At 61.7% G+C, this 25,491-nt stretch overlaps 1 protein-coding gene across 6 annotated transcripts in view; it reads right to left on the minus strand.

The window, feature by feature from the left end:
* Positions 1-23,437, minus strand: part of COL27A1 (collagen type XXVII alpha 1 chain) — a 133,455-nt gene extending 110,018 nt beyond the window's left edge. For 3 of the 6 annotated variants that reach the window (XM_072727562.1, XM_072727561.1, XM_072727560.1), the window contains exons 1-4: positions 21,590-21,752; positions 15,197-15,267; positions 10,439-12,171; positions 2,549-2,602 (exon numbers count right to left, since the gene is read on the minus strand). In XM_072727562.1, coding sequence (XP_072583663.1) covers positions 2,549-2,602; positions 10,439-12,171; positions 15,197-15,267; positions 21,590-21,678 — 1,947 coding nt within the window. In that variant the 5' untranslated portion in view covers positions 21,679-21,752. Of the gene's footprint in view, positions 1-2,548; positions 2,603-10,438; positions 12,172-15,196; positions 15,268-21,589; positions 21,759-23,310 lie in introns of those variants that run through there. The other 3 variants (XR_011995411.1, XM_026002815.2, XM_072727563.1) reach the window with 3 other exon arrangements.
* Between the last annotated feature and the right edge of the window lie 2,054 nt (positions 23,438-25,491).

Consider the following 25,491-nt stretch of genomic DNA (forward strand, 5'->3'; position numbering starts at 1 on the left):
AACAGTCCTATGAGTAACTGGGACCCTGGTGGTCCTAGGAATCTGGAAGACCTCAGATGCTCACCCCAGCCCAGGCTCCTGGGGTCTCACCTCAGAGCTCACCCCTGAATTGGTCGTTAAATTGGGTGGGCATGTTTGAGGAGGGGCCCCTGACCAGCACTCCAGAAACAGGCATGGGCTGTGGGGCAGCCAAGGGTGGCTGCTTCTCCCCAGTTGGGTCCCCAAAGATGGCAGGCTAGAGCGCTCGGCTCCCCGAGCTGCAGCGTGTGAAAGTGGGGGCTTCCTGCTTCCCCGCCCCCCTCCCCACCTCTCCCCAGCCATTGCCTTGCAAAGAGACGGAGCACATAGTTGACTGTGAGCCAAGCAGACCAATTCTATGAATGCTGCAGCCCAGAAAGCCGGGTAAGGGGAGGGCCCAGGGATTCCCCATCATCCTTGCACGGGCTGGGGAAGTATGTGGAGGTGGGAAGGGGCACGCCACTGAGCTTTGGGTGACCTCAGGTAAGGCCCCGTCACTCCCCGAGCCCCAGAGCCATCATTCGTGCAGAGAGGAGCTGGGATGGTCTACGCTTCGCATTCTACTATCTCTGGAATTTTATGATCTATGGAATTTCCAGCCTAGAAACAGGATGATGGCGGGGGTGGCGGTGGGGGTGGGGGGAGAGGAGCACACAGAAAGCCTGAGAAGGATGTCAGGAGAGTCATTCCCTCACTCATGGAATTGCAGAGCTGGGAGGAACCTTGGAACTATATTTCCAAGGAAATGCCTTGGGAAATCCTGGGCGGACCCCATGCTTTACAGATGGGAAACTGAGGCCCAGGGAGGGAAGGGATTTGCCTAAGATCACACAGCTTCTGGGGCGGGGTGGGATGTTGTTGACTCCCAGAACAGAACTCTTCAGCAGCCATTTGCCTGGTACCTGTTAGGTATCAGGTGAGAACGAGAAAGAAACAGGGCTTGGCTCTGGGCTCATTCAGGTAGAGAGAAAAACCAGCATAATCGATGGTTAAGAACATAGGTTCTGGGGGTCAGACCGTCTGGGTTCAACCCTAGCTCCGGCATTCACTCTCTGGTTGACTTTGTCCAAAATAACCAAACCTTTCGGAGCCTCAGTTTCCTCGCCTGTAAAATGGGGACAACGTTTTAACCTATTTCTGGGGACGGCTGGGCAGGTGGGATGAGATCATGCATAGGCAGCTCGGCCCACAGAGTGCAGCAGTCCGCGTGAGCTTTTGGAAAGTGATCCACACCAACCATTCAGAGAAGCAGATAAAGGGCTGCAGGAACTCGGTGGGGAGGGGTGGGTGGTGAGGGAGGTGGTCATTAGAAAAGGAGGTGGCATTTGATCTCAGCAGGGGATGGAGGAGGAGCTTGCAAAGAAGGGCAGGCCAGGTCAGGTCAAGAGGACAGCCTGAGCAAAGGTGCAGAGGAGGAGGGAGGAGTCTGGATGGGCAAGCTGCCTGCTGAGTCAAAGGGCCTCATCCTGGTCCCAAGCTGCAAGGTCCTGTGGCCAGCAGGATCCCTGGTACCTCTGTGGTCCCCAGCTCCGGGTATGTGCTCCATGGAGACTCTGGAGCCAGGAGGAAATGCCGCTTCAGAGAGCAGATTCCAGAGCCCTGGGCCCAGAGAGCACAGGGCCAGGCCTGGAGTAATTGCATAACCAGAACCATCCGCTGGGCTCCGAGCTAAAAATATGCCCCAGGCAGCTGTCTCTGCCAGAGCCTTGCCAGGCACCCAGCGTGGGAAAGGCTGATTCAGCCTGGGCACAGGTGCCAGGCGTCATGGGTCTGAGCCCTCTTAGGAAAAGGACAGATTTTTCTCCAAGAGGACCCCCAAGGATGCCGGCATACGGTTAAGAGCCTCGGTTCCCATCCTGGCTCTTCCATTTCCTACATGCTCGGTTTCCACCTCCCTAAAACGAGAGTGATTATCCTGGCCCACGGGGGTCCTGGGAAAGAGGGGCTCAAACAAGGCAGCACAAGGTGCCATGCGAGGAATCACACAGAGGAGTTACTTTTCACACCAAGGTCAGGCCAGCCCAACTCAGCCGTGGCGGGCCTGCGAAGGCATCCTCCCGCCTCTGATCAACCCTCTCAGCATGGGGAGCTCACCCCCTCCCTTGCCCGTGTCGGCATCCCCACCCCAGGGTGGCCCTGTAGAGATCTGCAGAGATGGGAAGATGGATACAAGGGTTGTGTCCTGCCAAGCCAGCTTTTTTTTTTTTTTTTTCCTGTACAAACGCTGAGGAGCATCAGCTCAGGGGACGTGGTCTGCAGAAACCCCTTCTCCACTCCAGGCTGCTGGCCTGGTACCCGCAACGGACACCTGAGACCCTGTAAGGGGTGGTTGCTCTCCTCCCATGCCGTGCCCGTCCACGCAGAGCCCCCACAGAGCCCTAAGAACACTCCATGCACAAAGCGGAAAGTGGGCGCCCGTGAGGGACAGGGGACAGTGTGAGGACATGCAGCGAGGCTGGAACTTCAGGGGCAGTGGGATACAGGACAAAGAGCCAGCCAGGGCTCCAAAGGACAGTGTGTAGTCACTTACCCGTGGCCCCCGTGCTCCGGGGGGTCCAGGGAGCCCAGGCAGCCCAGGGGGACCCTGAAGGAAAAAGCAAGAAGACAGAGTCAGTGCCAAGTGGCAGCAGAGAATGGGTCCAAGCAGTCATTCAATAAGCCTGTCCAGCTGGGCGTGGACCCTCCATGGCTGAGAAGAGGGGTCCTCTGAGGTCCCTGCCCAAGGAAATCATGCTCTTTGGGGCTCTCAGGCCTGTGCAGCCCCTGCTTCTTGGTCTTTGAAGTTTTCATCTTTTATTACTCAGCTAACTTACCCAGGGTGCCACCTCCTAAGGGCAGCCTTCCCCGCTCCCTCCCCCAGGTTGAGTCAAGTCCCCTCATCCTATTTTCAAGGCTCCTATATTACCTGGGGGGACTGTCTGCCCAGAAGCCTGGGTCTCCCACTAGACCATGGTCTCCTCAAAGGAACTAATCTCTCTCTCTCTCTCCCCCCACAGGGTTCAGGTAAATGTTTGATGAGATAAGACAGAAAGAGATCTCAGAGCTCAGCCAAGCTCTCTGCAGCCCCAGAGCCGAGAAGGGACCTGTCCAAGGTCACACCAAGCATCTCGGGGCGCGGGGAGGCAGCGCAGCATACGGGGAGGGCGAGGGCAAAGGCTTTGCACAGACAGGCCCGGGGCCAGACCCTGTGCTGCCACTTGCCGGCGGGGCTTGGGCAAGGTCCTTAGCCAGCCTGTGCCTACCAAGTGGGGGAAGTCATACCCTCTTCACAGGACTGTCGCAAGGACGAAATGAGAGGTGGTAACCATTTAACACAGCGACTGGGATATAATCGTCACTCAGATGTTCCCGCTCCCCCGGTGGTCACAGCCTGGCCCAACCTTCATCGCTGCCCCCTGAGAACCTGCAGCAGCCCCCTCACTGCTCTCCCCACCTGCACCCTCTCTCCTCTCCCCTCCGCCTCCACGCAGCCTGGTTCATCCTCCCCCCTGCGCTACACCACTCAGTGGCTCCCTATTTCCCACAAGAGAAAGGCCGAACCCTGCCGCACGCACGCAAGCGAGGCAGCCAAGCCGGACTTCCTAAACGGAGGGGGCTGACCTCCGTTCAAAATCCCAGTTTTGCCACCTGACAGCCGGGCACTCTGTGCAGGCCCTTGGGCCAGAGCGCCCACCGCGCCCCTCCACCGTGGGCCCCCCCCACCGCGGCCCCGGCCACCCCGCGGGGCTACACGAGGCTTAACGAAGCGCGCGACGTGAAGCACTGGACACGGGAGCCTTCGAAGGAAGCCTGGCTTTCGAGGATGTGTGAGGCCTGGGGAATTCATTTGTTTCAAATAACCATCAACGAGATTCCAGGTTTCCTGCCCGGAGTTAAAAATCAGTGTTGAAAACCCAGTACGGTTTGGCTGGTAATTAATCCAGATCTCACGCTGGGCAGCCCTGGTTCACAGTTCTGGCCTGTGAACACCACGTGCTTGCTCGTCCATGAATAAAAATCAGAAGAGAGATCCAGACAGGCAGATATAGGCGCCGAGGCCCCGGGGGCACCGGAGAGAGCCCGGGCTGCAGGCAGGGGGGGCTGCGTGCCCTCAGGCAAGTCCCAGACACCTCCGAGCCTCCAGGGACCTCGGGCCAAACTGGCAGCTGTCTTCCCTCCATCCAGAGCCCGGGGTGGCAGGCGGGGGCCGGGGGGATGTTTGTACTCGGCCCTCTGGTCCCGCAGGTTGGGGATTCGGGGCCAGGCTACCCCCCCCAACTCCTCCCCAGGCGCCGTGGAGTGCGGGGGACCCGGTTCACACTGGGCGGCCTTCCCTCTCTCAAGGGTAAAACGAGGACATGACGGCCCCTCGCTGACAGATAATCTGTAAAAAGTGCTAATCCCGGGCCTGGCACACAGTTAATGCCCCAAAAGTTAGCTGTTGTTTCTGTGAAGCAAGCTCCTGGAATCTCCCCAGCGCAAAATTTTAAACCACCCTCCTCGGCATCTGTTTTTCAGTTGGAGCAAAGGTTTCCCTTTCCGGAAGGCCCTCCCTGGACCTGTTCTTCCAGGTGACCCAGAGCTAAAGGGAAATGCAGGGGCTCGGGGCTAAGCATTACTGTGGGTACCATTACCACCGTGAGCCCTTTTCATCAGTGAGAAACCTAAAAGCGCCTCGGAGCCGCAAAGTGACTTGCCCCAGGCCACACAGCTAGCAGGGAGAACCAGGACTCAACCCAGGACTTCTGAGGTGTCCTCCTCCCCGGGGCTACGTAGGTCCTGACAAGGTGTGCAACCCTGGCTAAAGCTCTCCACCCCACCCCCACGCCCCCGGGGAGGCATCTGAGGAATGAGCATCCTGGAACCTTCCCAACACCGGGCCCTTCCTGACTTGCAGGGTGGTGGTGACTTCTTCTCCAGTCCCTTGGCAGGAGAGGAAAGGAGACCGTGCATGCCCATCTCACAGAGAAGAAGGCCAAGGCCTGCCTCATGCTCAGCTCCAGGGAGGGACAGGCTCCGTGAGGCAGAGCTCCCTGGGGGACCCTGGTCGGGCAGCTGCCGTGGAGGCCTGGACACTCCCTCTTGGCAGTCCTTCTGCCCCAGAAACAGGGGCATCCAGGCTGGGAGTCTGACCTCACCCACAACATCTGCAGAGCAGACTCCAAGTGCCAGTTGGGACCCGCGGCCTGGCCTGGTGATGTCAGTTCGCAGCCCGGCCCCCAGCGGCAGGCCCGGCCAGGCTCTCCTCTGCCCACCCGGGGGGCCGGGGCTCCCCAGCTGCCCGGCTGCAGCCCTGGGCCCAGCTCTTCCCCGCTCAGTACCTACTTTGTTCGCGGGCAGGCGAGGGTGGGCACCCCCTGCCCCCTCTCGCCTGAGCCGAGACCCTGCCTGTTCTCCACGCAGTGGAAAAACGTTGCCATTTCTTTCCAGGGCCTGAAGCCTGAGCGGGTGACTCTGGGATGATTCACGAGGGCCGGGGTGGGATTTTCCACTCCACGCTGCAAACAACGGGGCCTCTGAGAGGGCCCAGAGCAGGGGGAGGGGAGGGGAGGGGAACGGGGGCCACAGGCCTGCTGGGGGGGTTCAGGGGGGGAGAGGTGCATGAGGCCAGGGCTCGGGGCTCACACAAACAGAGCCATGGAAACCAGCAGGCCGGGGCTCTGGGTTTCCCCTGGGGGTCCTGGCCGGCGACAGCCAGACCTCGGGGAACCCCAGCCCACGGAACAAGTCCACCCTTGTGTCCAGCCACACAGCCCGCCTGCCAAGCCCCGCAGGAAGCAACAAGTGCTGGCGGGCACGGCCCTTGGCAGCCAGCGGGGACGTTCCACGGGCCTAGGATCCAGGAGACCCGAGGCCGGGCCCGCGTGTGCTGCTACCTGCCTGTGTCCCTGTGCCAGGACTTTCCATCCCTGGTCCTCTGCTCAGTGCCTGTGGCTCAACGGAGAGAAGCAGGGGACCTCGAAGGGCCTTCCCATTTCTGACCATCTGAGCAGCCCCCACCCCCAGTTCATCCCAAGGATAGTGCTCAGGGCTCTGGGCCCTTTGGCCCAGTCTCTGTCCTTGGGAAGGGCCTCAGGGGCCAGGGCTTCTCCGTGTGGCCTGTGGTTATTTCATCTCCCTGCACCTCCAGGCCTCAGTTTGTCCAGCTGGAAAACGGGGCTCTCACACCCAGCTTCCAAGAGAACGTGTGAGGGTGCTGGCTGCTGGCTATCCTCCACTTGCCCCCCGGAGATCATGTGCCCTGGGAACCCGCCTACAGGCTGCAGCCTCACGCTCTCTTGCTCTCTGCTCCTCGCTGGGTCTGGCCAATGGGAGGTCCCAGCAAGAGACGGACAAGTGGGAAAGAGGGAGTGGGCAGGGGCTTTCTCTCCAGGTGGGCTGCAGTCCCCCCTGCAGTCCCACTGCAGCCCCCGGAGCCTGCTGTTCCCACTTTAACTCTCCCTGGGTTCTGGTCCCAGTTTCCCTCCCCTTGTACCTTCAGGTCAGACCTGTGTGCATTGTGGCCACTGCCGGCTCCTTTGATGCCGTCCGCACCTCTGTAAATAGCCCTTTCCCTGAACTCTCCTCAAGTACCTGGCTCCCACCCGGAGCTGCAGGACGCAGCATGCAAAGGGCTTAGCCCAGAGCCCAGCACGCGGTCGGAGCTCAAAGACAGTAGCCAGAGACAAAGCAAAACACCGCCCACCCCTTCTCCTGGGTTCTAGATGAGAACTAGGGTAAGGGGCGAACTTCTCAAGATGTAGCCCCAATTCCAAACCACCAACAGCGTGAAGGCCCTCCTGGGTCCAGACACTCCCAGTGCTCTTCATGCAACAATCCCCCCATCTCAACCATCGGCACATGAATCAATAGTCACAGCAAACCACTGGGACCAGCTTCCCTCATCTCAATCTGCACAACAACTCTGGGAAGGTAGGTAGGACCCTATGCCTGTCTCACAAAGGCAGAAACAGAGGCTCAGAGAGGTTAAGTGACTTGCCAAAGGTCACGCAGCACCTGGAACCTAGAAGGTACTCAATGCACGTTTGCAGGAAAGGATGAAAGGCTGCCTGGATAAGGGAGTGGTTCAAACCCAGGTCACTCCAAACCCAAAGTCTGTGAGCTGTTACCCTCCCCGTGGCCTCGTGACCTGCCAGCAGCAGAGAGATCTGTGCAACCTCAAGGAGCTTGGCCTGGGAGTCAAGACAACCTTTTTTTTTCTGTAAAGATCACATTCCTTCGTTTGTCTCGCAGATAGGCATGGAGCATCTGCGGCAGGCCAGGCCCTCATCCGGGTCTTCCTGAGGTGACGCTTGCAAAAAAGTGCAAGCGAGTGCAAATGCCAGCGGCCTGATCATGAATAAAAAGGCCTTGACTCGCCTCCTCCCAGGCGTGGGGCTTCTGTGCAGCTTCTGTGCAGTCTGTGAGCCGCAGCCTCCCCGCCCCTTCTCACCCAGGGCCCAGCTCAGCTTTTCCATGCTCCCCCCCCACCCCGCCACCCCGCTGCTGGGGCTCCCACAGAGCTCCCTCACTCTGCGGCTACAACTGCTGGCAGGCCCGGCCCCGAGCTGTCTCCGCCTCTGCCCGCCCATCTCATGCCCCTCAGACCCATGCGGAACCCCTCAGACCCAGCCACGGCACCCTTCTCTGGCTCTGAAAGGTCCCACAGCCCCAGAGAGGGGAGACAGCCCCTAGGGAGAGGAAAGAAGTTCCCCAAAGTCACCCGGCCAAAACAGATCTCCGAGGGGCCCTGGAGATCACCCAACTCGCTGCCTCACGGGAGATGGGAGCTATTCTTAACTTACATTCTGCAGAACCAAGGCTTAGCGTGGCTCAGGGCCATGAAGCTAGTAAGGGGTGGGGTCAGAACTGGAACCCAGGTCTGCAGGTCCCCAGACGGGGGACAGTGAAGGCCCCTGCCCGGAGCAGCACGGCTCCTGCTCTCCTGGGACCAGATCCTAAATGTATATGGGGATCAGAGGCAAATTAAGAGGGCCTGGGAAGAGCAGAAGCCCTTGCCACTGCGCTGAGAGGCAGCACTTCAATCATGTGACTTCTGAAATCCAAATGACCAGTTTGTCACCTGCCACACAGTGAGCCGGAGGAAGCTTCTCAAAGTTTTCTGGGTTCCTATTGGAGTGAGGCTAAGCTCCAAGCTGAGGGAGGGTGGGATTAGGGGACAGGGTGGGCACGAGGGAGGACACCACTGGAGCAGACTGACATCGTCCCTCTTGCCCTCAGCCCTTCAGGGTTGGAGGAACAAGAAGAGCCAGTGGCCTCTCTGGAAGTCAGGGACCCAGAATCCTACCCCAGTCCCTGCAAGAACATGCTGCATGCCCGTGGCCAAGTCTTTTGTCCCTCTAACTAGTGTCCCCTCATCTGTCAAGCAGGGGTCAGCATACACACCCTGCCCTCCTGAACCAGGTCCTGGGAGGTCGTAAAGGAAGGTACCACTCATGGGACTCATACACGTGGTGGGTACAGAAACAAGAGATTCTTCAGACATTGAGACGTTCCTCTGAGGCCATGGACAGGCCTTATCACATCTGTGAGGCCCCCAGCCTCCTGGCCCTGAGGCTTAGGGTCTCAGAGTGGATGCTCAGGGGAGTGGGATGGAATGTGCCAGTCTTGGCATCTAGAGCTGGGGCATAAACCTTAACTCTGCCTCCTACATGCTGTGTGTGCCCTTGGGCAAGTCCCGGCCCTTTCTGGGCACTGTCTCCAGGCTCCCCACCTGCCCGGAGAGGAGGGCTGAATGGAATGACCCCTAAGCACCCATCTACCAAACAGGTTGACTCCAGCACATTCTATGATCATAGAGAAGCTCAAGAAGGAGATCTGGAGTGAGGCCTCACCCCTGCTGACCCACATCGCCAAACCCCAAGGGGAACGCACATGGCCTGGGCCTCCTCCAGGCCCAAAGGCAGATTCTCTACCACTCCTGCTCCAGTTGTGCCGGCTTGGACACGGCTGTCATCTCTCCACCCCCCACACAGCCTTGGGAGGAGGGGTTCACCTCCCCTGGATGGGGTGGAGACCCTGACCCTCACACCCTCTCTTGGGGGCAGGTGGGGGGGGAAACAATTCACCCCCTTTCGACCTCATGGCCAGTGAGCCCAGCATCCACACAGCTTGGGAAGCTGAGCTGTCAGGGCTCAAAGGCACCTGGTGCCTGAGTCAGGCCGGGCAGCCTGGAGGGGTGATGAGAAGGGGTCCTTCTTTTCCTTGCTCCCAACTTCCTGCCCTGACAATCTCACAGCACAGGACTCGAGCAGAGCGTTGACATAATTGCAAAGCAATGCATACAATTTCCATAAGTTCTACAATATGGTTATAATAAAAACGGGCTCTCAGTCCCCCTGGAGACAGGCTGAATAAATATTATTCCTAATGATTATTAAAACTCATTAAGTGTGTTTGTAAGGCCTGGGAATTCCCAGCATCTGCCACCGTCTCCACATTGTAGGGGAGCCTAACCTCAAACACGGAGCCTGGTGGAAAACCCGCCCTCGGGGAGGAGAAAAACCACACGGTGGTCATCTCCAAGGCAGGAGCACGGAGCTGAGGCCTGAGCTTTCTGGAAACTCCGTCCCCTCCATCCCCTCCCCGCCCCGGTCGAATTGGCCTCCAGCTGCAGAAAAGGTCGTTGCCCCTGGAGACAGTCCCAGGCATGCTGGAGGCCCCGGCCCTGAGAACATCTCCTGCACGTGGAATGTTCTTTCTCCTTCCCTTGACCGTCCAGGCCCACTCTGACCCTCCTCACCCCAAATCCCTAACAGAGGCCACAACTCCAACGTCTAGAGGAGCCAGGCAGGTAAAATAAATGGGGTAAAGGACTGGGTGGGGGAGACCCGATTGGGAGACGTGGGGTCCCGTCTGAAAGGGCAGCTCTGACCGGGCCGCAGGCCACGGGCTACTGTATCTCTCCCCCTTCCAAGAGAAGCTGGTCACCAGGCCTTTTTTAAGAAATCTCTCACATTTTTAAAATGTTAGTAACTTATTAAATATTTTTAAACAATGCCGCGTGTGCCAAACAAAACACGTTCAGGACTACCCGTGGGCGACCTTTGTCCAAAACTCCCAGACTAGCTGGTGGACTCGGGAGAGCCGAGCTCTGGAGACTGCATGACGCGGAGCCAGTTAGTGGTTTTCCTGAAGCCACTTGACCTTCACAGTCGGGGTTAGCAAACAATGACCCGGGGCCCGGGCCAACGCCAGCCCAAGGGTGCTCTTCACCCAGCGGTGGCCACCAAACCCAGGGCTGCCCCAGTGCCCCGTGGATCACAGCAGAGTGGGCGGTCATGAGCAAGAGGACGTGCATGCGAGCGGAGGCCCTGCCCAGATGCACCGCCCTGCTCTGGGTCTTCCCTGGGTCAGCCCTGGGCAGCAGTCGCCACTTGCCCTAACTGCCCCTGCCACCCTCTTGAGCTCCAAGCAACATGCACATCCCAACCCGTCTTACCGGCAAACCACAGTCTCCCTTGGGCCCTGGAGGTCCCATCAGCAACGGGAAAGGCGTGGGGCCCGCCAGGTGGAAGAACGAATAGCTCTGACTCGTTGGCCAGGCACTGGAGGACAGGAATCGCGCGGGGGCCAAGGCCGGGGCCGGGGTGGTCGGCCGGCTGGGCCGGGACGGTCTGGGGCTGGGCCTGGTTGTCGGATCATTCAACGGGACATCCCTGGCTGCCTTCCCAGGTCTGAGGGGGACGGGCTTCCGGGGGTTGCTCTTGGGTCTCGCTTTCTTTGTGGCTTCTGATCCAGAGGGTTTCTTGCTTCTGGTGGGGGCTGAGCCAGGAGCAAGGGTGGGAGGCATCGAGGTGGCCAGTGGAGCAATCCTGGAAGAACCAGGACGGGGGACAGGTGGCAGGGACAAAATCGTGGGTTGGGGAGGCCGGTGGGTGCCGGTGCGGGCAGGGACTGGCTCACTGGCATGACTGCTCATCTTGGCCATGGTCTGGCCTACCGGAAGAAAAGGCTTTTTGGGGGAGCCAGTGGCCAGAAGGAGGGGCCGAGCGCTGGGTAGAGGAGGTCTGGGTGTGACAGGGGTCCTCTGGATCGGCTTCACGGAGGGGCGGGAGGCTTTGGCAGGAAGTGGGTGGGAAGTGGGGGGCACTGGCTTCTTGGTAGGTGGGGCTGACTTTGTGAAGGAGGGCTGAGCTGCCTTCGGGGTGGGGTGGGGATTTTTGACAGGGCCTATCATAGAAGGAGAAGGGACCGAAAGCCTGGTCGGATGACTTTTGGGGATCTTGGTGGCCGCGCTTTTCCGCAACGGCCGGACAGGTGCAGTGATGCTGGCAGGAGAGGTGGGGGGCACCGGAGGAAGCGCTTCACCGGCCGACAGCTTGGCAGGTGGCAGCGGGGTGTGGGATGAACCCCCGGCTGCAGCTCGCTGGCGAGGGTCTGCGGTGCTGGTCCTTAGGGGCTTGGCGGGCACGGCAGGCACCACAGTCCCCCGGGGGTCCCTGCTTGCTGGCCGTGACCCCAGGGTTGGCACGGCAGTGGTCAGGTTCTCCAGGCCTCGCAGGGCAAGGTCGGTCTGGAAGGTGAAGGTTGTGCCCGAGTCTCGGGGAAGGAGGGGTCCCAGCTGGGGCCGGTACAGGTCGGACTGTCCACACTGCTTTCTCAGGTGGGTACAGTAATCGGGAGCGACCTGCGTCACGGGGTAGATACTGAACTGGCACAGGGCACCTTCAAACTGCACCGCGTGGGGGTTCATCTTCCCGAAGAGGAAGGAGCCCTCGGGGTCGAGTGCCGGGTCCTTGTGGAAAGGCAGCGGGACAGGCACCCGGCGCTGCCCGCACGCCGTCACCAGGGTGGCGGTGCGGCCCCGGAGCTCCAGGGCGAGGTGATGCCAGCGCCCGTCGTGCATGTCGAGGTCGAAGGCCACAGAGCGCCGAGGCCCCAGGTGGAGGACCGTCTTGCCGGGGAGGAACTGCAGGCCCAGCTGCAGCTTGTGCTTCCGGCTGCGGACGGCAAAAAGGAAGGCATGGTTCACCCGGTGGGAGCAGAGGCTCAGCACCAGCGCCAGCTCCGTGCCCAGGGCGGCGGGAATGACGGCGGCCGTCGGGGCCTGGAGCCGGGTCCGCTGCGTAAAGATGAAGCCCGATTGGAACGGAATGACCCCCGGGGGCGGGGGGCTCCGGCCACCCCCTGCCTTTGTCCAGCTGAGGCCCAGCCGCTGGAGGACATCCACATCTGCAGAGGGAGGGCAGAGGGGGAGAGGGGACCGTCAGGGCCTGCTCCCGCCCCAGAGCCCTCCGGGTGCACAGCCCACCCCCTGCTCCCTGGGGCCCCGAGCGCGGCCGGGAGCGCAGACTCGGAGCCAACCCCCTGTCTGGCTGAACAACCCTGGACGTCCTCATTATAGGCACAGACCCCGGAGCCAGACTTCCCCAGCTGACTTGTGACTTCAGTGCCTCGGTTTCCTCATCTGTTAAATAACAGGAGTCCCAAACTCACAAGGCTGTCGCGAGGAGTCGATGAGCTAACATGCTTGAAAACAAGTGCCTGGCACCAGATAAGCCTTTTTAAATGATAGCCGCTCGTACCCAAAAGAATGACCGTCACCAGATGCTGGCACGGAGTATGCAGGCCGCCCAACATGACGTGTGTCCCCCTTCTCTCTGTCTCAAAGGCCATTGACTCCAGGAAGCAGCCCCATGACTGAGGGAGCAGGGTGACAGGAGTGGACGGGTCACAGGAGCTCGGTAAAGACACCCAGTGGGCCTGACTGGTTTCACCGCCCTTGGGACCCTCCCCAGCCCCTAGGTCTCTCTGTGGCCAGAGGAGACCAGGGAGGCTGCTATCTGCACGGAAGAGGACAAGTCCAATGACTCTCCCTCTCCCCATGTGGCTCCGGACAGAGCAGAGGAAACAATTGAGGCATCCCTGCAACCTCTGTCTTCTGGCGAGGCGTTTGGACATCCACTGCGGCCTGGCCAGGTCACATCCGCCCAGTAATTACATCCATGGGGCTTGCCAGAGCCGAAGGAGGGCTTCCAGGGTGTTTATGGAAAGGCTTCCCGACCTTGCCTCTCGCCGGGTCATCCGACTCCTTCAGCGGGCCGAGCTGCCAGTGTCTGCAGAAGCCCGACCCGGGATGGAGAGGCTGCCTCTGGAACTGGGGTCCGGCTGGGCTCCTCAGCTCCCACCCCCACCTCCAAGCTCAGCACCTAGGCTCCGAGCGTGCCACGTGGGGTGTACATCAGGCACTTAGCACTCAGCCCTCAGCAGTGAGACGGATGGGCAGACGGATGGGCTGGGAGAAAATGAGCACCGTAGCAGGCTCTGGAGTCACATGGCCGGACCTTAGAGCCAGACAAAGCCACCTATGGGTCTGCACTCTGGGCCCCAGTTCCCTCTGCAGTAGAACGAGGCAGCCAAGACCGCCTATACCATGGGGCTTGCTGGCCCTCCTCATCATCCTCCCCCAGACACCTCTGGGCAAGTCTCTTCCTGGGCCTCAGTTTCCCTGCCTGTAAGACAAAGGAAACCAGACCTTCAAGGCAACCACCAAGAGCTAACGATGTTCTGCAAAGCCTGGAGTTGCAGGCTGCTTTTTCGGGCTGATTTGGCTTAAAGACCCATCTTCCTGCCTGGGATCTGCAGGCCTTCCATTCACTCCAAATCCCTCCTTTCTCCCACTTCCAGCCCCCAGAGGACCCCAGGCCTGTACTAAGTGTCCCAGCACACAGTGGCCTACGGCAGCTTGCACTTGCCAGGGGTAAATGCCAGCTGGCCAGGCCAGGCACCACCAGTGAGGCTTCCCTGACCGTCCTCTCCAAAGCTGGGTTGCAAAGCGGATACCAACCAGTCTCCAGGCCTAGCCCGGAAACGGTCTGCAGGTCAGGGGCAAGCCCCAAACTCTGACACCTGGAGCTGGTGGTCATCTTATGGTGGCCTCTGACCACTGTGAGCCCTGCAGGGGATGGAGAAGCATGTTCTTGCCCAAGTGCTCAGGTGAATAATATCATTAACGACAAAAATAAACACTAGTATGTACTGAGCACGTACTACGTGCCGAAGGCTTGACGCGTACTCTCTCGCTTGATTCTCTCAATCATCTACAAAGAAGATACTGCTTGTGATCCCCCCCTTTACAGAAGAGGGTCAGTTCGCTATAGTAACTGACCCAAGGTCACGCAGCCTATAATAAAAGGCACAGCGGGGACCTGCACCCGGGCCGCCTGGCTCCAGGGTCTCTGTTCTTAACAGTACGCGGTCCTCAGCTGGAGCCCCTCAGACTAATTGGAAAGTGGGGTGGAGACACATCCAGAATCCAGGGGCGAGGATCTAGGGGACAGAGGAATGAACGCAGCCCAGCGCCAAGCTGGAAGGACCCTGCCAGCTGGCTGCAGCAAGATCCCTTTATTACATAAACCTGGCTCCGTGCAGCTCCGGCCTCTCCCCAACACCCCCCGCCCCCCATTGCCTGACTCAGGACTCTGGACAGCTGTTCACCTACTTTGTGGGGGAAACAGCAAGCTCGGAAAATATGACATTTGCACAAAATGTTGCCGGGCAGCAGGAGTCTCTTCCGGGCATGGCCCTCCCCTCCCGGGGACCCAATCCCTGCCGGAGGCCAGGTCAGGCCACAGGGGCTCTGGGAGTGCCCGGCTGCCCGCCCCGGCACACGGGCGAGCGTGGAGGAGGGGAGGGGACGCTATTTTAGGAGGCCTTGTGGCCGCTTGACAAACAGATGTGGGAGAGGTTTCAGTTTCGCGGGGCAGCTGTGCAGCCAGCCCACCGCTCGGCCCCCTGGCCGGCTCCTTGGGGATGGCGGGGAAGAGCACGATCTCACGGGAAGGGGAGGGAGCTGGGGCCTTTGTGGCTCCTCTCAACACATGTGGGCATAACCACTGGACAAGTCGGGGCTGAGGCTTGCCCAACCAACGTGATTTCTTCCAATTCTACCCCCGGTGCCTCTCCACCAGTGGGAAGGGAGGGGTCACCCCCCCCCCCATTCCTGCACGGAGCCCTCCCTGCCCCTTACAAAACTTCAAATGTGATTCTTCCCAGCCTGGAGAGGAGTTTGCCAATGATGGGCTCCCAGTTTACTGATAGGGAAACTGAGGCACTGAGTTCCATTGAGGGGCATGGCTTTCTCCTAGCCCTGAGTTCTCAGGTCTCTTCTGCCCTTCCTTGTCCCTCCCCTCCCCTCCAGCCCTCTCACCACCACCACCACCCCACACCTCCCTGCACAAAGAGAAGAGAGGATTACCTTCAGGAGCTCCTTGGGTGGAGGCCAGGTGACAGGCAAACGAGACTAAGATCCAGGTGAAGAGAAACCCCCTGGAGACGGGAAGACACAAGCAGAGGCAGCATCAGCTTCCACACTGGGGCCCAGATCTGGCTTCGGAGCTGGGAGGGAATCACCCAGCCCCAGTACTCCCACCCCCCAGCCCAGCCCAGCTGGCCCACAGGAGGCGGACAGGAGGTGCAGGCTCTAGGACCCCACAGGGTAGCCCACGCTCCCGGGTTTCCAGGCACAACCTCGTGCACAGGTACAACCTTCCTTTTCCCAGATCAATAAGCCAAGGTCACAGGGCAGGAAACAGTGGGCGGGAAGCCCTGCCCCGGGCGTCAGGAGACCAGGGGTCCAGCTTCACATCTGCCGCTCTGGGCAGCGAGGGGAGCCCCTGCCCATCTCTGGGCCTCCGTCTCCCCATCTGTACTACGGCCTCACGATCCTGAGCCCCAAAGGGCGGCAGAGCCAGGTCTGAAAGGTCCACGGGAAGATCAGACCAGGCCGCCTGGACGACTGACATCCTCAAAGGACAAAAGCGACGAGGTCTCCCTCCCTAGACACGAGGTGGACGGCGGAGGCCGCGTCACCGGGACCGGCGCGCTGAGGAAGCCATGTCCCTGGCTTCGTGCCGGTGGCAAAAGGGAGGAGAGGAAACAGCACACGAGGGGGCGACGGGTGGCGGTGTCCGGCCGACAGACCCTGCTCCTACCAGCCGTGCGACCCTGCAGGAGCCACCCAGCCTCCCTGAGCTGCCTCGGGCTCCGCAGCGCGGCCCGCACGCCCCGTCTCAGGCCGGTGTGAGGATGCGCTCCGGCGCATCAGGGCCTCGGCCGGGTGCCAGGCCGGGTGCCAGCGGGCAGCGCTCCGCACGCAGCCACCACCGCCCCGAGCCCCGGGGCCCGCAAGGGTTAACGCTCTGCCCGTGCCTCCTGCCAAGATGGGCAGAGGCAGCGATCCGATTTCACCTTCCTGTGGGAGCAGCCACCGGCGACACCCGAAGCCACCCGGGGCATCGGATCCCCCGCGGGCAGAGGGGAGGGCGGCACGTGGCCAAAGCTGGGGGCCGGGACACGGGCGGGGGGTGCGGGCTGAGGCTGGGGAGCACAGGCCCAGGATCCCGTTGCAAGAGGAAAGCTAGGACGGTGCGCTCCTGGGGAATCACGTAATCCAGGAAACCCGACTGCCGGGATCCACGGCTGGCGCCCCACGATCTTCCCAGCTCCCCGGCGCCCTGGGAAACCAGCTCACGCCCTCTGATTCCATAGTGATTGCTCTAATTTAATTGTGGCTGTGATCAAGAGCAGTCCTGACTGGGCACCGTGGGAGATGCTGGGGGTCACCCAGCCACCGCCTCCCCCCCCCCCCGCACCCTTCTCGTCCAGGGAGCCGTGGACCTGGGAGGATCCTGGATGAATCTGGGTAAGTCTAAGCGAATGGTTGGATGGGGGGGAGGTAGGCATGCAGGTGTGACCCTAACTCCAAACACGGCCAGTACGATGTGACGGATGCCTCTTCTTCGGGCCCCTGGGGAAGTGTTTCAAAGGGACAAAGAGAAGGTTTTCTTCTAGCCTTTGTAGGCTACTGAGCAGGGATATGCGGCTGCTGCAGCAGCCATTTTGTGCCCATGAGGTTAACGGGCCCCACAAGTGCTTGAGGAGGACGAAATGGAAAAACAGTGGATGTAGGATGACCTCTGAAGACTGAACTAGCCCCCCCATCACTGCTTTTCCTCTGGGCCCCTTGATACGGGAGCTCAGAACTCCCTTTCTTTGAGCCCTGTCCAATTGCATCTTCAGCAAACAAGCGGCAATAGCGCTCAGATGCTGACGGTGGGACCTTGAAAGCCTTCTCCAGCGTCTGGGCCTTTGCACATGCTGCTCCCAAGTGCTCCTGACAGCACTCTTCTGCCCGGCCAGGGGCCCCACACATGCATTAGCTTCCAGCCTGAGAGTCGCCTCCCACAGCCCCACTGCGCGCACCTCACCACAGTGGGTATCCCACGTGTGCTCATCACCTAGTCTCCCATTTCCCTCTCTTGAACACATCCCTGAAAGGTAGGAACCACGTCTTTGTTCACTTTTGCACCCCCAGCACCTGGCATGCGTGTTGCAAACGTGCAGGGTATCTTTGTAGAAGAAACCCACGGTACCTGGTAGCACAGGACCCTGGACTTGAAAAGCCTCTCCCCAAGGGCCTCCCTACTTTGACTTGTCCCAGGGTGGTTCCTGGATAATCATCAATTCCCCCTCATCCTCTCCAACCTACTGCCAGGGCTGTGGACATGCCTTCTTCACGGGGCCAGTCCTCCCTGCCTCCATGGGCCTCGCCTCCAGCACACTGTGGGCCGTGGCTAAAGCTCAGAGCGCCCCGCTGCCCCGGCGTTACCCGAGGAGGAGAGCAGAGGCTGACCCTTCTGGCATGACCTGCCCCACTGGAAGCCCACAGCAACCTCATCAGCCCTGAGAAGAAATGACAGGAGGCTTTGTGTGATGTGACAAAAACTGAGGCTTAGGGAGGGCAGGTACCTCCTCAAGGTCACCCTAGGGAGGCTCTGGGGTCATCATTCTTCAGGACTCTTTCCCATGTGCACCAGGTACGCCCTCCAGGAAACCAGAGCCAGAGCCGCCAAGGGAAGAGCTGCCTCCCAGGCCTGGCGATTCCCAGAGCACAACTGAACAACTAACGGTGCACAAAAGCTCTGAGAAGCCCTGCAATGAAGACAGCGACAGTGTTTTCTGTCCATCAGCCATCCCCAGACCTAGAGGACCAGTGAGCTCATTTTTCCTGAGAGCGCTGCCTGGGAAGAGACGGGCCCTCACTTCCTAGGGTTCCAACGACCTCAATCCGGTGCCATTTCCTTCCATCCTCTCTTCCCAGCCCCTTCCAGGCACGAGCCCTCACACCTTGCGCATCCCAAGGTGTGATGTCACAAGCACCCTGCCTAGGACACTTCCCAAGCTGATAAAGAGAGGCTGGATGGAGGAGAGAAGGTGCAAGAACCGTACACGTCCTCAGTCGATTTTTCTGGCTGCAGTTCTTCCAAGGCGACCACTCCGGAGAGAACAAGGATACACTTGGGGGGGGGGGGCGGCATATTTTTTAAGCCCTGAAGGTCAGGAGAAAAAAAAGACTCACAGGAGCCATGGACTCAGACTCTTCTTCAATGAAGCTGCCCAACACCATGGTTTCCAACTCAAGAATGTCAGCCCTGAAGGCCTGTTACAGAAGTATCCGAGTATCCTCCACCCGTTCACCTGGACAAATGCAACCGACCTCTCAGGCCTGAATTCCGTGTGCACACGACTCACGCGCCGCCAAAGTCAAGAGTGGCAACATGCGGCGGGAGAAGGTCCTCCGAGATCATCTGGAGGCCAGATTCGAGGCCCATCTCCTCGCTGTGGAGGCCCAGAGAGGGGACGTGATCTGCCGAAAGCCACACAGCACGGCAGTGACCCGCGTCATCTGACTCCACTACTCAGCAGACGGTCCCTTCCGCTCGACTTGTCTCTCATGGAGAAGGAACTGGAGACTCACAGGGACTTCCTATATTTGCCAGAGACCAGAGTCCGGCCTTTACCAACAGGAACAGAGATGCAGCCCAGAGAGAGCCAACAAGCCATCTAAGTAAGCTCCAGGCCTGGAAAGTTGGCTCCCGGAGGGAGGCCCTGCCGATTCTTTTGCTCCCGTTCCAACGCTGTTTAGGCTACTGCTAATAATGTTTAGTGCCTGCGCTGGCTCAGAGCTTTGTTCTTCCTGACTTCTGTTTTCACCACTGACTTGTGGGCCTTGGCTCGGTGAACCCGGGGTTGCAGGATGTCGGGAAGACCACAGCCCAGGGGCCAGAGTGGACAGGAGGCAGTTGAAACGGCAGCTACGCGTTAGGGGACCCGACCTTGGGGACACAGCCAGGCCGCACAGCCCTCCAGGAGGAGAACTCAGTGTTCCCACCCCTGCAAAAGGCTCTCTGCCGGCACACCAAGGGTGGCTACTCCGGGACCCCCAGGGCTGCCGGAACCTACAGCTGCTGTGCTTGGTTTTTCTCCATCCTTGTAACCTGGGAACACAGGGGATCATAAGGGACCCCTACCAACTTGAACATCCACCGAGAGCTCAGAGCTGAGACCCGGAGCACACAAAACACACACACAAGGAAAGCAGCCCTGTGGACTCACAGGCTTGGCCGTGCGCTCACAGGATAAGCCGAGCGGGCACCTGGCCCGAGGACCGCAGAAGAGCAAAGGGGGACAGACCTGTCCTACTTGCCTCCACGGATCGGCCAGGCAACCATGTGCCCAGACAGCCACACCCAGGCTCCTCTCTTCACACCTGATACCTCTTCCATGGGAACACAGACAGGTCATCTGTCTGGACAGGACGCAGCCCAGAATTTTCCAGTTGACTCACACATCCATTGAAGAAGAAGTGAATAATAATATAAATAACAGTGGCCGTTTATTGAGCACTTACTACATGCCAGGCACTATTCTAAGCCCTTTACGAGCAAGGTCCTGCAAGAATCCTCGCTAAACCTTGCCAGCCGAGAACTAGAAGAGAAGCATAGTGGCAAGGGGCATGCCCAAGCTCGCGCGGCAGTGGGGATTCACGCCGTCGGATCGCAGTGCTCCCTGAGCCCTGCAACCTGCCCACTGGTGTGAGCCTGTGAGCATCCTCCACCAGAGGTGGTCGGTCCACCACGATGGATACGGCACTTCGGCGCACCGGGCTGCGTCGTGGGGTATCAAGAGGGTCCCTGAACACAGGTGTCAGGGGGTGAGAATATGCCACCAGAGTAACAGGCAAAGTGTGCTCAGAGACAGACAGGGAGTGGGTTACATGGGGAGGGCAGCCCCCCCCCCCGCCCAGTGCACCCCACCAAGGGAGCTGATGACTGTCCAGGTGAGTGAGACCTGAGTGACAGCAGGGCATGTGAAAGCACCAGGAAGGGAGGTGCTTCAAGTACAAGGAGGAACGGGAAAGAGAGAAGAGGCCAGGGATGTGCTCCATGGTGTCACGGAACCCGGTCTGGGAGAGGCAGAGAAGAGCGAGGCCGGAAGGCAGGCCAGAAGCAGAGGGCACGGGGTCTGGGGGGGGGTCTGGGGGGTCTGGGGCGCTGCTGGGGTGAGGGAGGCAGCGAGACAGGGCAAAGCAGAGGCCGGGCCTCCATGCAGCTTGACTGCCCATTTGCCCAGAGCTTGGGCCCCCCTATGGGGTGCTCGGCTGGCACCACTTTTCTGTCCAACCGCTGGCATCTGCCTTGGCACAGGGTCTTCTGGAGAAAGTGAGTCAGCAGTGTAGTTACTGGTGCTGTGTGTGTGTGTGTGTGTGTGTGTGTGTGTTGTGGTGGGGGGGGGTGGTGAATCTCAGCCAGCCAGCTTTTTCCAAGACATGGGAAGGGGGGGAGCATCATCCCCCTGATTCCAGCTCAGAGGGGGCAGGGCATGGGGGGGCGGAGCCACCGCCCCGACCAGCCTCTTGGGAATGTCCTGGGATTCTGGGGGCAGGCTAGACGCTAGACGGGAGCAAGTCTGTGCTGCTGGGGCAGCAGCAGCGAGCATGAGCCACAGCGCATAGGGCCCCAGGGCTGCTCCCATCCTTGCTGCTCCCACACACACCCACCCTCAGCGCCTCGCTCCTGCACTCGCTCGCCCTTCACAACCAGGCCACCAGCTCCGGGGTCCCAGCTGGGCCACCTCCCTCCTTGGACAGTCCCTGCCGCCCCCGCCCCCGCCCCCGCCTCTGGGCAGTGCCTGGGGATCTTCGCGGCCCTTTCCACTCCGACACGCCGGCTCTCGCGTTCTCTCTGACACTCGCGCAAAATGACAGGCGCCGAGACCCCCCCCCCCGGCCCGGCCCGCCCCGGAGACGCGGGGACACGCGGAGGCGCACGACCCAGGCCGACGGACGCCCGCGCCCAGGCTCCCGGGCAGGGGACGTGCAGCGCCACACAGACGCGGGCACCGGCAGCGCCGCGGAGGCAGCGGAGTCGCGCGCACCGACTTCCAAGCCGGGACCCGTGGGCACCGGCCCCGGGACGCGCAGCCCCCGCGGCCCCGAGCATCCCCGGGGCGCCCCCGCCCCACGCCCGGCCGCGACCCCGGGGCTCGGCCCCCGCCCCGCGCGACCGCGGAGCCCGGCCAGCGGGGCGGGGCAGGGCGGGCAGGCTCGCAGGGCCTCGCAGGGTCGGGGGCGCAGCCCGCGGTAGCCCCCGGCGGCCCGCAGGGGGGCGCAGGGCGCAGGGGCGCAGGGGCGCGGGCGGCGGGCGCTGCGGGCAGGCGCCCCGGGGCGGGGGCGGGGGCGGGGGCGGGGCGGGGCCGGGGCCGGGGCCGCAGGAAGCCGGGGAGGGCGCGCCCCCGAGCTCGTACTCACCCCCCGCGCGCCGCCGCCGCCGCCGCCGCCGCCGCCGTGCCTCGGGCCCCCCGCGCCGCTCCCGCTCCCGCTCCCGCTCCCGCTCCCATGGCGGGCCCCTACTTCATGCTCCCGAGCCCGGGGGGCAAGTGTGGGCGCGCCCCATGGGGCCGCCGGCCCCCCGCCCCGCCGCGCCAGGCCGGCTCACAGCGCGCGGCCCCCGCGCCCCCCGCGCAGCCCCGCGCCCAGGGCCGCCCCAGCGGGCAGGCGGCGCGGCCGGGGCCCCGCGGGCGCCCGCGCCAGGCCCATGGTCCCAGGAGTCCGGCGCCGCGCTCGCCCCTGCCTCCGCTCTCGTCCTGCTGCACCGGGAGGAAGGAGAGCGGCGGGGAAGGGCGAGACGATCCAACTTTGGGAGGCGGCTGCCGCGGCCCCGGAGGCCGAGCGAGGCGGGCGAGGGAGCGCGGGGCGGCGGGAGCGGCCTCCCCGCCGGCCTGGGGGAGGAGAGGAAAAGGAAGGATTTGGGGGAAATGAAGGCGATTTAAAGTCTCGGCCCGCGGCGGCTCTCCACCTCTCTCCTCCCCGCGCCCCGCCGCCCTCCGCTGCCCCACGCTGCCCCCTGCCGGCCGCGGCCGCGCGCACAGCCCGGGCCGGCCCCCCGCGGCCCCGCGGAGACACCCCGCCCCGCCCCGCCCCGCCCCCACCCCCACCCCCACCCCCACCCCAGGGCCGGCGGGGAAACTGAGATTCCCCGGGAGGAAGGAGGCGGCCGAGGCCGCACCGCAGGGCGACCGCGGCCCGGAGATGGGGGAGGGGGTCCCCAAGCTGGGGGCCGAGATGGAGGGGGAAAGGGGACACATCCTACGGGGAGAGGAACCCCGTTCCCGGGGCAGGTCCAGGACCAGCACCCAGTGTCCAGACTCCCACGCCAGCGACGACCAGTGTCCCACCACCCATACACACACCTGCACGGCCCTGCTCCCAGGTCAGAGCCCCCCCCCGCCCCCCCCCGCCCCCCCGCCCAGAACAGACTTCCCTGGGCACCCAGTGGGTGGGCTTGCTGAGTGTTGGTCACACTCTCCCCTTCTCTGGTAAGAGTCGGGAGCTCAACGCCCCCCACCCGCACACCCACCCACACACCCTCGGGAGCCCACCAAGACCCCCTGCGGTCCCCCGCGGGGCGCGCCACTGCACACCTTGACCCAGGCGCGAGCGCCCAGCAAGTTGCACAACCACAACCCCAGTCCCGGCCCAGGCGTTAGAGGCCCCCTCCACCTCCACCTCCACCTCCACCTCCACCTCCACCTCCACGACTTGCTCGCCGGTGCATACACACTCCCACGCACATCCACGCTTACCCCAAACTCAGACGCACGCTCACACCCACTCACATGCAAGCTCGGCCACGCAACTCCTCCTGGACGCGCACAAACACACCCTGGGCTTCCCGGACCCCGACGCAGCCCGGACTCCACACACGCAGCTGCCTGCACACTGGTACTTGCACGCACACAAATGCACACGAGCCTGTCCACACAGCCCCCCACCGCACACACCCGCACACACACCCCAAGTGCACACGAGCGCGCGCGCGCACCCCCACTTGCACGCAGCTGTCCGCTAGTGCCCACCGCGAGGTGCACACGCGCACCCACTCCCCACACGTGCACCCCCATCCCCGGACGCGCGAGGCTTGACGCACACGCCCCGCTACCCCCAGAGCTCCCGGAGCCCCGGGCACTTACTGGGTCCCTAGCTGCGAGGCTGGACGGTCGGTCCTTCCTCGGGCGCCTAACGGCATTTGTATTCATGGGTCCCCGCAGCCCCGGGCGCGGGCGCGGGGGCGGGGGTGCGGGGTCCCCTTCCCTAAACGGGGCGCGGGCGCTTGGAGCGCAGCGGCACCGGGAGGGGCATGGGCGCGCGGGGCTGCGCCGCCGGCCCGGTCCGCCTGCGCTCGGGCTTGGTCCGCTCTGCGTCCTCGGGCTCCGGCGCGGGCTCCGGGCGCGGGGGGCGGCTCATAGGTGCTGGGGCCGCGGCGCCCGCCGGGCCTTTTGAAGTCTCCGCTGGGGGCGGGGAGGGGGCGCTGAAGGCGGCCTTTTAAACCGTGGCTGCACGCGGGCTCGGTGGAGCAAGGTGTCTGGTTTCAGCAAACTTTAGGAAAAGTCCCAAGCCGAAGCGGAGGGCGGGGGGGCCGGGCAGGGCGGGGTGGGGGGGGAGCCGAGCAGGAAAGAAGCAGCAGCGGCCTAGCTCCGCGCGGCTTCCTGCAGGGGGCAGAGCACCCAAGGCGGCCAGGAGGGCGGCCCAGGCCGGTGGGGGCGGGGGGACCCGCAGATGGCTGGGAGGCGGCGGGACCCCCACTCCCGCACCCCCACGTGGAACTGGAGTCCTTAACCTCCACGTGGGCGGGCCCCAGGGGGTGCGGGAACACCCCAAAGCTGCCCAGAGCATTCTTCTGGGTGAGAGGGGCCACAGCCCTGGAGGGTCGAGGGCTCCCAGTTCAGTCCCAGCTGGCGGCCTCCGGAGCTGCATACCCTGTGCTAGGCGGATCCGTCCTTACATTTTTTGATAAGTTGTTCACCGTGGATTTTTTTTTTTTTTTTTGGCATTAGTTTTGACATTTTAAAAGTATTGCATTAAAATGTTATGTATCTTGGCAACGTACGGGTGTTTGGGCACCCCCTTAATTCTAAAACTCCACTACGGAAGGTTGTTTAGGGTCCCCTAGAGTTTTGCATCCTTACTCGCCTCACCCAAGCCAGGTGCAGCACTGTGCTGAGTGTCACCATGTCTGGCAGGCCTGCCATCCGCATTTGCAGATGAGAAAGCTGAGATTCTGAAAGGTTGAGTAACCTTCCAGAGATCTCCGAGCTGGTAGGCGGTGGAGGTAGGTAGGATTGGAAGCCAGGTAGTCTTGATGCCTGTCTTCTGCAGCTGAGCGTAATGATCCAAATGTTAGCCTTTAAGGGATTCTGAGTGGACCCTCGTCAACCTCCCCAGATTCTTGGTCGGCCCCAAAGCACAAGTCTCTCCGATGCCCGACCCAGGCTCAGGGCAGAGCCGGGCTACTTCAAGGCTTTCTGGGGGCTGCTCATCCTCCAGGCTCCCCCCACCACCACCACCACACCCCCCTTTGCCGCCTGTCCTTCCAGCTCAAGCTCTGCCCCACACCCAAGTTATAGCACACATCACATGGTGTTGTCATTGTCAGATCCATCTCTGTGTCCCCACACCCAGCATGGAGCCGGGGACACAATAGAGGCTCAAACCATTAATAATTTAAATGAGTTTCTTTCACTCCTACAGTGTGCAAACCCCTGTCCAAAACCGAGGGAAGAGAGTCTGCCATGAGGAGAGCCTTGCACATGGTCCTGCTTTCCGGGCACACCCACACTTGTGTCATGGACAGAAGGACAGAAGCCACGCTCGGTAGCTCAGGGCAAGGAGGAGAGCTGCACAGGAGACGTCAGACGCCGCCGCGCAACCACATGAAGGTAACACAAGGAGAATGTGATAAATGCCACCGATGAATTGAATTGTCAAGCAGAACTAAGGGATGGAGAGCAAGCAGAGAATGCTCCCAGGAGGAGGTGGCCTTTGGCTTCTGAAGGGGGTGTTGAATTATCATGGAGCCATGGGGGCAAGACAATTCAATTGCAAGAGTCACCAAAAGGCCAGGAGTGTGGGAGGGGATCTCAGGCAGGTTTGGAAGGAGGAGTGGGGGGGAGGGGGCATGTAGTGGAGAAGCTATCCAACCCCACCCCCACCCCCTGTATTGTATGGGTGATGCCCCATGACTCACTGGCCACAAAGCCATTTCCAGGCAAGGAGATACATTTCCTCAAAGGTCAGGCAGTGGGTCAGTGGCTGAGCACCGAGGCCTTCCCAAATCTCCCTCCCAAATCCCACTGTGCAATGTTGAGCCCCAG

This window comes from Vulpes vulpes, chromosome 12 (assembly GCF_048418805.1).
Source record: "Vulpes vulpes isolate BD-2025 chromosome 12, VulVul3, whole genome shotgun sequence".
Classification (NCBI taxonomy): domain Eukaryota; kingdom Metazoa; phylum Chordata; class Mammalia; order Carnivora; family Canidae; genus Vulpes; species Vulpes vulpes.